A 13,559-nucleotide genomic window follows, 5' to 3' on the forward strand; every position below is an offset into this window, starting at 1 on the left:
TAGACATAAACAACGAATTAGAAATTTGATGTTTTCACAGCTCCGTTCCGTTAATTTTCCTTTTGAGGCACGGAACTCTAAGAATACATTTTCAGATGATTTCCGACCACGATTGATAAGATTGACATATCTTTATCATCTGTGTAAGGATAAAATCCGACGTACTCATTCGAGTACGTCAATTTCACTGATCTTAGCACCTGACGACTATCGCATGCTACAACTCGCGTGCCTTTAAAACAAGGTTAGTTCGTAACTGCGTGACAGTCCGACTGAAACTACCGCGAGAGCGTGGCGCTATACCGTCATGCCTTTTTACGCGTAAACAATAAACAACACGACTAGAAAAATAATTTATTAAAAAAAAATTACATGCTCTATAGTCTATACCAATTAAAAATATAGGTCAATAGTAAACTGTGCCAAAAATAAAGTGATAGTTAAGTTTTTTTTTTTATATTTGTTGTTATTTTTTTTTTATTTGGACTGTGCAAAATGGGGTTGAAGGGTGATGATGATAAGCGGCCCAGCAAGTTGGCGATTATGGATGATGTTGACGACAATGTCCCACGTAAGTTTTTATATTATTTCTTACGAGTAAGGCAGGAGGGTAGGTTTATAAAGGGCAGGTTTTATTTCTTACTCTTTTTATAACAAATTATTTTTAGATATATTGTTATAATTTTAACCATTTACAGTAGAAGCCGAGGAATTTTTTGTAAAAATATAGGTTTAAAAATAACTTGCCGAAATATACGTGAGGGTACATAAATCTTTGTGACTTATGGAAGGTTATCCATAATTTGAAGATTTAATTTTAAGACAAATGTTCTTATATATTTTATATTGTCATTATAAGGTAAAGTTAAACATTTTGAATTTATAAAAAACATTATATAAGATAAGAAACACATGGTAGTTACAAACTACATAATTAATTTTACTTTAACGGTTATTAAATCAATTTTTCAAGACGTTAAATTGCTAACGCGAGGTTTTTTCATGTTATAAGTACTTGCTCGTACCTATATTTTTTGTCAATTTAATAATAATTCAAGGTGTTTGATAGGTTTTTTTGCAATATTCATAATGATTTTGGATTATCGTCCCGGTATTTTTTGCCTGTAAAATTAAATTCGTATTTTATTAGGTACTTATATACTATTTTAGGTATTATTTGTCCAAAAACTAAAAAAGCTAACTATGTAATATATGTAATCGATACTCCACAGGCTCTGTCAAACACTTTTGTCGTCGTTTAAAACTACGTAGCACGTTAGAATTCGTTCGTGAAGTAAAAATCTGATCATAGGAAAAATTTGAAAATATTTTTTAATTTTTTCAACTAGAGAGACGCATGTAAGTTCCAATAAGTTGTTTCTCTATTGCCCTATGTCCCTCTATATGTATATGGAATTTCTTTTTGATATACCTACCCGTCTTTTCCCTTAATATAATGGGGAAAAAACGGATTATCAACAAAAACCCCTCAGCTTACTCACTCGATTTTACTGTCTCCTCGTCGCGATTTCGTCCGCATTTATAAAAAGGAAGGAAGGAAGGACGTTGCAGTATGGACTATAGTCATGAATAAATATTTTGTTCCTGGGGCAAAGGACTTATAGCGAAACGTAATTATTTATTCACAAAGATATATACATATAAAAATTCATACGTATTCTGTACAGTTTAATTTCATACGTTTCAGTGTTAATTTGAAATTACCAACAGACATTTCAATTTTATGTATTTAGCTAGCAGATCCAAAAGACGTTGACAAAGTTTTTCGTAAAAACGCGATTTATAGGTTTGTACGAGTTGGTTCAAACCACACAGCAAATATATACACACCAAAATTCATCTAAATCGGTCCAGCCGCGTAGGTCTTAGATGGTAAACAGACTTACAAAAGAATACACAAAGATAATTTACTATGTATATTTCGATCCAGTTCACACGTCTAAAACGACATCAAATTATTTCAGGCGCAGTATCGTCAACGCTAACTTCATTGTAATGCTAATTGCTATAAAATGTAAATAGGAATGCTTCTTTATAATTATAATCACCATTATTATGTCACAAAAAGTATTCGTGTGTATAATAACAATTGAAATATTATCTACAGAATCTACAACAGTTTATATAAGTATCCAACCCATTATATTCTTTTGATGAATTTGTGTAAATGATACAATTGTAGGTAAAGCTACATTAAACGTGAGGTAGTGTCGTGCGTCGTGACTCACTGCCTCAGTGGTCTAGTGGTTAGCCTATATAGCTTCCAATTATGAGGCCCTGGGTTCGAGTCCTAGATCGGGCTATGGAATACTGAGCTTTTCTTCTTAGAAACTTTCAGTAAGCTTCTCAGCACGGAGCCTCGGAGTTAGGAAGTTGACTTGACTACAGTGATTTTTTTTAACTTTGTTTTTCTACTTTTGTTAGCTTCACTTGTAACTATGTATGTAAGAAAATCTATGTATGTAAGAAAATCACTTCCCGGTCTTCGATTAGGACGAAATTTTGCACACGCTCTGAGTTCTGATGACAATACATGATTAGCTAAGAAACGTCATTACAAATCCAATATGGCGGCCTCCCCAAGATGGCGGACTGATGATATGGATATCAAAATGAAAGGGTTTGCTGTCAGAAATACGAAAAAATAATCACGTGACTTAAATCGAACATGGCAGACGTCCAAGATGGCAGACAGGCTATTTGAAATCCAATCCATGATATGGGTATCAAATAAAAGGGTTTGCTGTCAGAAATACGAAGTCTCGTGACTTAAATCTAACATAGTGTATTATTTTTGGACAAAACGCTTCATTTGTAATTATTAGTGAGTGCTAAAAGAGTGTTTTTTAGTTTTTTAAACTATTTTTTATAATTCTTTACAAGCTAGCCCTTTTTGTGTTTTGTCAAATAAAATCTTTCTTTCTTTCTTTCTTTCTTTCCTTGACTACAGTCTCACCTGATGGAAAGCAATTATAAATTTGCCCAGAAGATGCCTATTCAATCTTGCCTTGAATGTCAAATCATACGTGTCCAATAACCACCATGGTGTTGATTTACGAACATGTCGACCCCGCTCTTCTTATGTTTTACAAAGTTGCGATAAACACATAACTTAGGTAAGTTAGAGAAAATAACTGCGAAGAATTAAAACTTGAACTAATTTTAAGCGATAAGGCTGTACAAGAACTCTTGTTGGTTTTCGCGTATAACTACTGTTTTGCCTTGATACATATTTTTTTCAAGTAGTCAAGTCAAGTATTAATTCGCTTTCTATGCTAATGGTACATATTTTTTATGTCAACATCTTATTAGTCACGTACGACATAGATAATATTCATTTTCAAAAATATTATTCTATAAAAATTATTCTATATTTAGAAAAAAGAAGATTATGTCACACATAACACACAATTTGATGTACTTGACACCATTGATCATGTACTAGAAAGAAGTGTCAGCTCAGCATATACATATACCGTAAGTAGCAGCGGTTTACCATATGTAAGTATACTGTATATGAAAGTCCAGGTGCCGATACGAAATACATTCAACTCAATTACTCATACTTACTTATTTTTATTAAGGGATGTAAAGTTTGTGAGGTTCTAGTAATCTCTGGATCTACTGAACTGATTTTGAAACCTGGTAATAACAAATTAAAACTGAAAAAAAAAAGAAAAAATTAAACATGAAATCCATAAAGATGAAGTAAAACCAAGACAAATAAAACGTAGAACTGAAAAGGAAATATTGTATCAAGTGCTTCGTTTTCTGTTATGGCGTATTGTTTTTAAAATTGAAAATAAATATCAAACAATAGTAACAGAAGCGCAGAGTATGGACTAACGAGAAGTAAACATTTTTATTGCTGTATTGTTGACAATTGACGTTGCAATTGTTTCTTTGTACCTCTGAACTATAATACTGCCCACTTCCGATGCCACTGGACAGGTTTACGAGCATAGTTACGATTATTTCTTGCTGTGAAGCAGATTGACATGTTTTTTTTACCTACTAAAGAGTAGTTTATACCTACAAAATATTGTGTAAAAGTAGTAGATAGTAAATTGACGAATATTAGAAACGAATGGAAGATTTTGGCATTATTTGCCGACCCCACTTAAGTGGGATAAGGTAAAGGAGATGATGATGATAATAAAAGAGTAGTTTATATAAAGTCATCTGTCACAGTATGTTAATGGAATATAAATCTACTTTATACAACATTATAATTAATATGCGATAAGCCCAATTAATTATCTATATAAATTAACCAGAAGTTCTTGTCTGGATTAATTGCTTTTGATATAACATTTTTAAATTAATTAACTCACTGTAAACTCAGAATTGAGAAATAATTTAACAATCTGGGACTGTAAAACTAAACTTAAAGTTACACATTTTTGTAGGGGCAAGAATCCCAGACTTTAAATATGTTATATATCTTATTCCCTTAGGAATAAGATATATAACATATAACTTAAATATTTTATTTATTAGCGTGAAACAAACGCTTACTTTCATAAAAAGAAATAGCGTTTTTCAGGGTCATCTTTTGTCACCTACACTGTTTAAACTCTATATCAATAATACGTTGCTAATTAGCGACATGCATTGCTATGCCAAGGACAGTTTACGTCTTTATTATTCATACATAGTATCTGTAATAGAGAATAGTCAATAATTCGACACATGAAGACTAATCAAGTTCTAAATACATAGGTTGCCACTTTGATGGCGTTAATATGAATTACCAGTTAAAAAAATTACATTTCTATCGTATTGCGTCCTCAATTGCTTTCAGTAAATAAAAGCCTCATTTGAAGATATAGTTTTCTGTCATACGTTCACACTTATATTATAAAGGCGAAAGTTTGTATGTATATGATATATAGTCTACATATATCATATATTATAAGGATTATGGTGAGAAAAAAATAAATATGTGCAAGTGCATTCAACCTAATTTAATTAAATATAAATTGACGTGCTATTGTTACGATGAAAAATATTTACAAATACAATTTTTCTTATTAGATATTTAACAATAGGCTGATGATGATTATATATTTCCAGTATCAAATTAGTTACGTACACTTTTTTTAATACACCATTACTAATTGCACTCTAAGAAAACCTGATTCAGCTGTTTATATAGAAGTAGTGAGTCAAACAAAAATAATGGTACCACCTACTGTAGAACAATCGGCAATGAAAGCGATAGTTATGGTTTTTAAAGTTCTCCCAAGAAGTTATTTATGAAGCAATACATAACTATTTTTGATGATTCACCATATACATAGTGTCAAACTAAATTTATCTATACTTAAAATAAATCTGTAGAGCGGTCAATTCTGTACATGAAATATATTTCCAAAATAACTATCAGGGGGTGATTAGTGATCGATACTGATGCCAAAAATGCAGTAAAATAAATCAGTAAAATTTTTGTCTGTTTGTCTGTCTGTCAGTCTGACTGATTCTTTATAGAAACAAAAACTACTCGACGGATTTTAACGAAACTTGGTACAATTATTCTTCATACTCCTGGGCAGGTTATAGTGTACTTTTTATCACTCTGCAATCAATAGGAGCAGAGCAGTGAAGGGAAACGTTTAGAAAACGGGAGAAGTTACTCCATTTTTACAGTGATACCACTGTAAGGGCTGGATTATAGTGGTCCAAGGGCGGACGAAGTCGCGGGCGTTCGCTAGTAGGTACTCAGTAAATATGTATAGCAAAAAATCTTATAATTATTTTTTACTAGCTGACGCCGCACGGTATCACCTGCGTGGTTCTCGTCCTCATAGGAATACTGGGATAATATATAGCCTATCGCCTTCCTCGATAAATAGGCTATCTAATACTGAAAGAATTTTTCAAATACTTTCAGTATTAGTAGTTCCTGAGATTAGCGCGTTCAAACAAACAAACCAACTCTTCCGCTTTATAATATAGTATATAGTCACAGTAGATATAACATACTGTGATATAGTATAGATAAGTGATTCACCATACATACAAAGAGTGTAAAACAGAATTATTATACTGAATATTTATATATAAATAATTACAAACATAACAAAAAAAAACTGATGAACTAAGTAAGTTGGTAGTGTAGGTAGGTACCTACTATTAACTGAAACTTTACACACTTTTCTTGTTTACGAATATTTTCATTCGTTAAGGGTAGGTATATTGATTATTATTTTTATACGCTTGTAACGATAACTATATTAACTATGTCTCTTACTAATTACTAAATACTTTCAGACATTTTAGAATGTAGTGTAAAGTATCATGAGTATTATAAATTATTCATATTAATTTATTATGAAATATGTCTAAAACTCACGTGAAACTTTCAGACATTGTCTATATTTATAACTAAGTTACGTTAAGTGATTAATTTGATAGTTTATCCCTAACTCTTTGTATACATTTACCTATTAGCAGACCCTTGCGGTTCCACCCGCGTAGTTCCCGTTCCCGTGGGAATACGGGGATAAAATAAAGCCCACGTAACTCCCTGATAATATAGCTTTCTATTGGTGAGATAATTTTCAAATTGATTCAGTAGATTTTCAAACAAAAACACAAATATTTCCTCTTTATACTCGTAGTATAGATACGCTATAATTTTTGGACCAAAAATTGCTCTGATTAGGTTCCCCTACTTGCTCTTTTAAATAAAAAAAAAATATAGATTTTTATCTATTTAAAACTGTCCCATAAATCGCATGTGACTCATTTAAAATGTGTATTATGTTTGCTATTTGAACAGGGAAGTTATTAAAACGTAAAAGTGAAACTATTCAAATATCTTTATAATAGAATGACGTGAAATATCAAATATAATATAAAAAAAATAATTGAACATAGTGTAACCATTATTCAATAGAATTTCGTAACCATATTTCCAGTGAGAACTGTATAGGTAATAAATTTTAAACGTGAATGATAAAATACGATAATGGTTTATTACTGTTGCGTTATGTAAAACTACTCACCTAACGTATTTCAACATTACTTTGTACTTGTTAACAATATAGATATAATATATAACTTTCCATACAATAAAAGTAATAATAATATAAGCTCCTGACCAAATTGTTTTTTTTTTGGCTACGGCGTGCGGTCAATCTCATCTATAGGTGCTACGAGTACCTAATATTATAAAGCTGAAGAGTTTGTTTGTTTGAACGCCCTAATCTCAGGAACTACTAGTCCGATTTGAATAATTATTTCACTGTTAGGTAGCTCATTTATCGAGGAAGGCTGTAGGCTATATATTATTCATGTATTCCTACGGGAACAGGGACCACGCGGGTAAAATCGCGCGGCGTCACCTATAGGAGATAATTATCATGGCTGTGACAAATGACAAATGTGTGCGCAAACACAGGTGCACTCTTTTCCCTCACTCTCATAGTCCGATGGGACGACAGACCGACACGACTGGTGAAAGATCAGGCGCAGGAAAGACGGCTTTACGTGCTCTCCGAGGCACTGGTATCAGCACCGCCAACTTCCCAACAAGCTATTAAGATTTTTATTGTAAGAAAAATCCCAATAACCTATTTTTTATGATATGTATTAGATCTGATTATAAGAGACCACGTCTGACAAACTATATGTCTTGCCTAAAAAATACGAGAGCTTGCGACAGTCAGACATACCTCCTTTTATGAAATCTTGTCAGCCCATTTTCCTATCATAGATAAAGTACGGTAGGTAGTCAGTATAGAACTTCAAGGATCCAGATCCCCTATTGTCCTACATGGACAAAGTATAAAACGTTTGATATTTAGTTTTTCTTGTCCCATATATTACGAGGAATGTCGATTTTGACTTGATTTTCACATCACAAAGCACAAAACCATTTTTTACCAAAATAATTCCAAAATGGTTACTTTTAATATGCAACAAAATAATAATAAAATCTACTTATAATTTATACATTTTAGAAGATAGAGATACATTTTAGTGAAACTAATTATAATACTTAAACGTATTAATAGCAAGGTATTTTATTTTAACTGGTTGCTAAACTGAAGTACGTACGCACTTTATTTTTTAAGTAATTAAGTAGGTACATGATAGGTTTGTTGTCACCTAATAAGATCAATTTCGTTGCCACGTATCCAGTCGTCTTGTGAAATTCAATTATAAGTAATGAGTTTATCGAAGTTATTAACAAATAACGATTGATTCGATAACAATTGATTTTTACGTAATATCGCCGGAGCTCGAAATATTGGTTTGTTTTTCAATATATGAAAATGCATGTCAAGGATTTCAATTTCTCAATTTGATTAAGACTGGCACGTGTGTTATGGAGCTTGAAACCAACCCTACAGGTAGTGGCGTGCGCAAGGTTTTTAAGTAGGGTAGGCACTATATACGTACAAATTGTACCTACATAATAGAAAATGCCTTCTACAATCATCATCATCATTTTCAACCCATATTCGGCTAACTGCTGAGCTCGAGTCTCCTATCAGAATGAGAGGGGTTAGGCCAATAGTCCCGCACGCTGACCCAATGCGGATTGGCAGACTTCACACACGCAGAGAATTAAGAAAATTCCCTGGTATGCAGGTTTCCTCACAATGTTTTCCTTCACCGTTTGAGACACGTGATTTTTAATTCTCGAGAAGACTCGAGCTCAGCTGTGAGCCGAATATGAGTTGATAATGATGAACCTACTTCAATGCTGCAAGGAATTATTTAATTTTGTTTACCCTTGTTCATCAAACCTCAATTGCAATGCGCGATGCATTGTTATTGTTTGTTGTATTATTTATTTTGTAATAAACAAAATTTTCCACGATTGCCATATCATTCTGACCTCCACGGCCTTTTAAGGATCTCAATCCTCACGCAACTCCACCGCAATCAATCTTATTGCTTAAATTTACGTGTTGTATTATGATCCTATAATAACAACATTATTATAGTATAGAAAACCAATCACAAACGAAGTATTTCTATTGGTAAAAGAATTTTTAAAATCGGTTCTGAAGATCCATACATTAACCACCAAAACTTCACAAACTCACAAAAGTTACCTCTTTATAATATTAGTATAGATTCACTCTTAACTGAAAATCTCTTGTTACGTGTTATGTCCTTGCGATTTCTCTCCAAGGGGCTTCATTATCTAGGTAAGAGTAAATAGTAGATTGCTATAGAAGGGGCTAAAACATATACGAGGTATTTTTCAAAACCGAGTTCATAACGCGGGTTTAGCCCCGCGTTTTACACTATACTTTTCACTACGAATGCGAGAAAATAAAATAATTCAATATAGTATTCAATGCAATGCAATGAAAAAGTGCCGTCACTTAACGCCTGTATTTCAATGTTACTCATAAAGTAAATAGCATTTCTATGCATACAACGTAACGGTAGAATGCCAACCTAAATATCTGCACAACAAATAATGACGTATGTGAAATAATAATGACTCAGGTGCCGTGTATGACGTGATCGTTGCCTTAACTTTGACAAAACAGAGTCACATGTGCACAAACAAAGACATAAATCTATACTATATATTATATTCACTATGTGCAATGTGCACAAATAATAAGGGTGTCTTGTGATCAACATTCATGTTAAATAAACTAATAAGATCTAATCTAAAAATAACTCGATTTTGGTATTGTTCCGAGACCTTAATTCATATATTACTTCTAGTCTATTTAAATATATGTATATATATTTAGTAACTTAAAACCATAATTGTATCTTTCGACATGTTTGAATATGTATTTGAAGCAACCTGGAAAAATATAACCTACCTATATAAGTCTATACAGAACTAAAAACCAGTGGGGCTTTTTTGCAATAAATATTTATGTTTTATCTGCTACTTTCTGTGATTTTTTTTACGTAATCATAGGTCAAAAATGCATCAACCCTGCATATTTTCTGAGGCACAGCCTTCAAGCTATAACCAGTGCTCATTTTCGGTTGTTTCTCAAATATATTGATGGTGACGTACTAGTATATTAAGTACATGGAAGACAATCAGTGATTAGCTGACGAAATCGTTAAGCGTCTCCATTACAAGCGTACAATAAACCTTAGTAATCGCTAGTTCGGCCATCCGTTTGTGAGTAACAAGAAATAGTTTTCACGTAGCCTGATACCACCGGTTTGATGGTATTCGTCCATTACTTCGTTCGTGTTTAATTGAATATTGCATAAAAGATCGCTAAATGTAAGAATGGTCACTGATTGAAAAATGCTATACCTACGGTACGAGATCATTAAATAAAAATATTTTTGTACTACTCTATTGCTCAAAAACACTGTCATATTACCAATTCACAGCGGGGCTAAACGAGCATTCCAGCCTGGGGCTAAAGTATTTTTTTTTTTTATTATTGTCTGTTTGTTTTATAAGTCATAAATAGTTTAGTCATACTAAAATCTCTATAAAACCAAGTTTTATTCGTAAATAGAATCATCAAGGTGGGTACGAGTACATAATATTATGTAAGGCCCTGATTGTTTGATAAAAAATTGAAATTGAAACAAAATGCAGCGTTGTTGTCTGTGGAATGCGTAATTTTTTTAAATTGATTTTTATTGAGTTGCGAACTGCGTCTGCAAAAATAATTTTAAGTGAAAAGTATAGTGTAACATGCGGGGCTAAACCCATTATAAACTCGGTTTCTATTTAGCGGTAAAAATACCTCGTATATAAGGGGTTTTTTCAGGGGGCTTTATTTTAGTTTTGTTATACAAGGATAACAATCTACTATGATTAAGTGAATCCTCATCATTTGGCCGAAAATGTGCACCACGACATAACTCGAGACGAGAATGAGTTAAGATTAACAATTTTGAAAAAATCCTCAACGTCGTGATTTTAACTAACTAAAAGAACATACATTTATGCCACAAATATCTATTCTATCATAACAAAAAAGCTTAAATAGTGTTGCAATATGTGATTCAAAGAAAACTATTTACTTATGTACTGGCTTGCCAGACTTTTATGCCAGCAATTCTTTCTATCATAACAAAAAAGTTTAAATAGTGTTGCAATATGTGGCTCAAAGAAAACTATTTACTTATGCTTGCAAATTAATGAAACCGAATCGAAATCAGTTCATCCATTTCAAAAGCTACGATGGCACACACGCACACACACACAAACGCACATATTCACGCACGCACGCAAAAAAAGTTACACAGCTATCCACAAAAGAACCCATTTCGCAATTTCAACTTGTGAAGGAATTAAGTGAGCTGAGAAATACACAAGGTAAAGTCTATTTTGTTCTTTATCTAGTAAGATCTTTGAAATTAAAAGCTTTGATGTGGTTCTGATGGTTCTGTGGTTTTATCGAATTCCGGGGCGTCTTTTACTAAAAACTAATATTATTTAGGTTTTAGTTGTCTTTCAAGTTTCAGTTCTTGATTATTAAGGTTGATACCAGCTAATCATAAATAAAATGGCCAGAGGTCACGAACTTAATGGCGTGTGACGAGAGCGTTTCAAAAAGTCAATACCCTTATATGATATACCTACTCGTAGGTAAAACAAGGCGGCCAACTTACTTAATATATGGCATATTAAAAAAAAATACCGACTGAATTGAGAACCTCCTCCTTTTTGAAGTCGGTTAGTCGGTTAGGTTAGTTAGTCACTCTGGAGCCCTAGTTTAAGCATACAAAGCCTCGCAACGGGAAGGCTTGATTTTTTTTCCCGACTGCAAGAACAAGAATGTTTTTGCTCTTATCTTGTATGTACTCGTATGTATGTTTTTCATAACAAGTGAGCCCTTAACTACAATCTCATCTGATGGTACATGATGATGGAAGCGGGCTAACTTATTAGGACGAGGATGAAAATCCACACCCCTTTCGGTTTCCGGAACGCTAAATCGCTTGGCGGTAAGTCTTTGTCGGTGGGGTGGTAACTAGCCACGGCCGAAGTCTCCCACCAGCCAGACATGCCCCTGTAGCCAAGTGGCATGTCGATTCTCTTTCTACGATCGCAAACGCTTCGAAAACTTGGCAACGTGCTGCTCGTGTAAATGAACCCTTAGGCAATCGGTATTATTTTTTTATTTATGAATTTTATTAGCGTTTCGTATTGTAATTTGTGTTTTATAGGCATTTTTGAAAAGTAAATAAGTAAATGATATAAATATTCTATATATGCGTCATCTATTTGTAAATACAAACGTAATCTATGTGTATTTGATATATTATCTACCTAAATTATACGTGAGAAAATCCAAATTTTCGTAAATCTTAAAAAAACACAATAGCACTTACGCAACTGGTATGTATATGTCCGATATAATTAATATTATAAAATTTATTTTAATTATTATTTATTAAGACTAAAATTTGATTTATATGCTGACGCATTGCAAAAAAACTCTCGCGCGCTCTGGTCGAGATATCGTCGACCAAGTTATTTTTACTTATGTAAAATGTATATACCGGAACATAGTATGAAATATTACAATATAAGTCATGACAAAACAATTGAGAATAAAATATTTAGTAAAAAAAGCACTCATGTAAGTACTTACATTTAAAAAGTACGTAGTACTTACGTACAGTAAGTACGTAGTACTTACGTACAGTAAGTACAGCTAGTGAGTAATTAATAAAAATCCTTTGGAAAGTCTAGGAGTTTTTTAAATTGGAGAGGAAAGTTTTTTAATTTGGCAAAATATTTAACAGATATGAATTGGCAAAATATTTAACAGATAAAAAATTGGCAAAATATTTAACAGATATGATATTTAATAAGGGTAGGGTTTTTGTACTACGTATGTTCGGAACCCTAAAAAATGAAAAAATCTTTCGCTTTATTTTTTTTCTCTCCTTTATATATTTGTAATTTTTTTTAATTTTTAACATTAATTTTAATAAAATATAATATTAAAAATTTATAAAAAAAATCAACCCTCCCGCTGCGGGACATTTGAGTGCCCAAGCAACCGACGGTCAGGGCTCCAGAGTGAGGAACCTCCTCACTATACGCGCCGTCTCAAGAATCACTTGTGTATCGACCCTTGAATAGGAATGATGGCAGTTTTTTAAATTGTATATAAATTAAGAGTATGCTAATAGTAAAGTAATTTAGTAAAAGGAACAGGGTATCTGCGATCATTACTTTCGGAGCTACAGGGATTTAAAGGGTCAGATTTGCGGCGCTGCCGCGGATACCTGAAAAACACCCCATACAAAATGGCACGAACTAATGACATCGTAGGTAATATAATGATCGTTAGATTTGTATGTGCGTTCAAACAAAATTACTAATATCTTTGTTATTTGTGCGTTCATGTTAATAGTACATTATTTGAAAAATCACATTTAATGTAAGGAAGCTCAACCTGTGTGAATTTTCATCTAATTTCGATAAAAGATTTTTAATAGATTTTGTTTATAATCTCATTTATTTTGCAAATATCCAGACAATCTTTGCCTTTTATGTATAAATTAGTTAACATTGACCCTATTTACCCGAATGTATCATAAAAATCAATATATTCAAA

General features: G+C 32.6%; 1 protein-coding gene across 1 annotated transcript in view; it reads left to right on the top strand.

Moving 5' to 3' along the window:
* The first annotated feature begins 255 nt into the window (after positions 1-255).
* The window catches only part of LOC112044928 (putative inorganic phosphate cotransporter), a 74,483-nt gene continuing 61,179 nt past the window's right edge, over positions 256-13,559 (top strand). Inside the window, exon 1 of the mRNA XM_024080942.2 lies at positions 256-571. Coding sequence (XP_023936710.1) covers positions 496-571 — 76 coding nt within the window. The 5' untranslated portion in view covers positions 256-495. The remainder of the gene's footprint in view (positions 572-13,559) is intronic.

The sequence above is a fragment of the Bicyclus anynana genome, chromosome 14 (assembly GCF_947172395.1).
Source record: "Bicyclus anynana chromosome 14, ilBicAnyn1.1, whole genome shotgun sequence".
In the NCBI taxonomy this organism is placed as follows: Eukaryota; Metazoa; Arthropoda; class Insecta; order Lepidoptera; family Nymphalidae; genus Bicyclus; species Bicyclus anynana.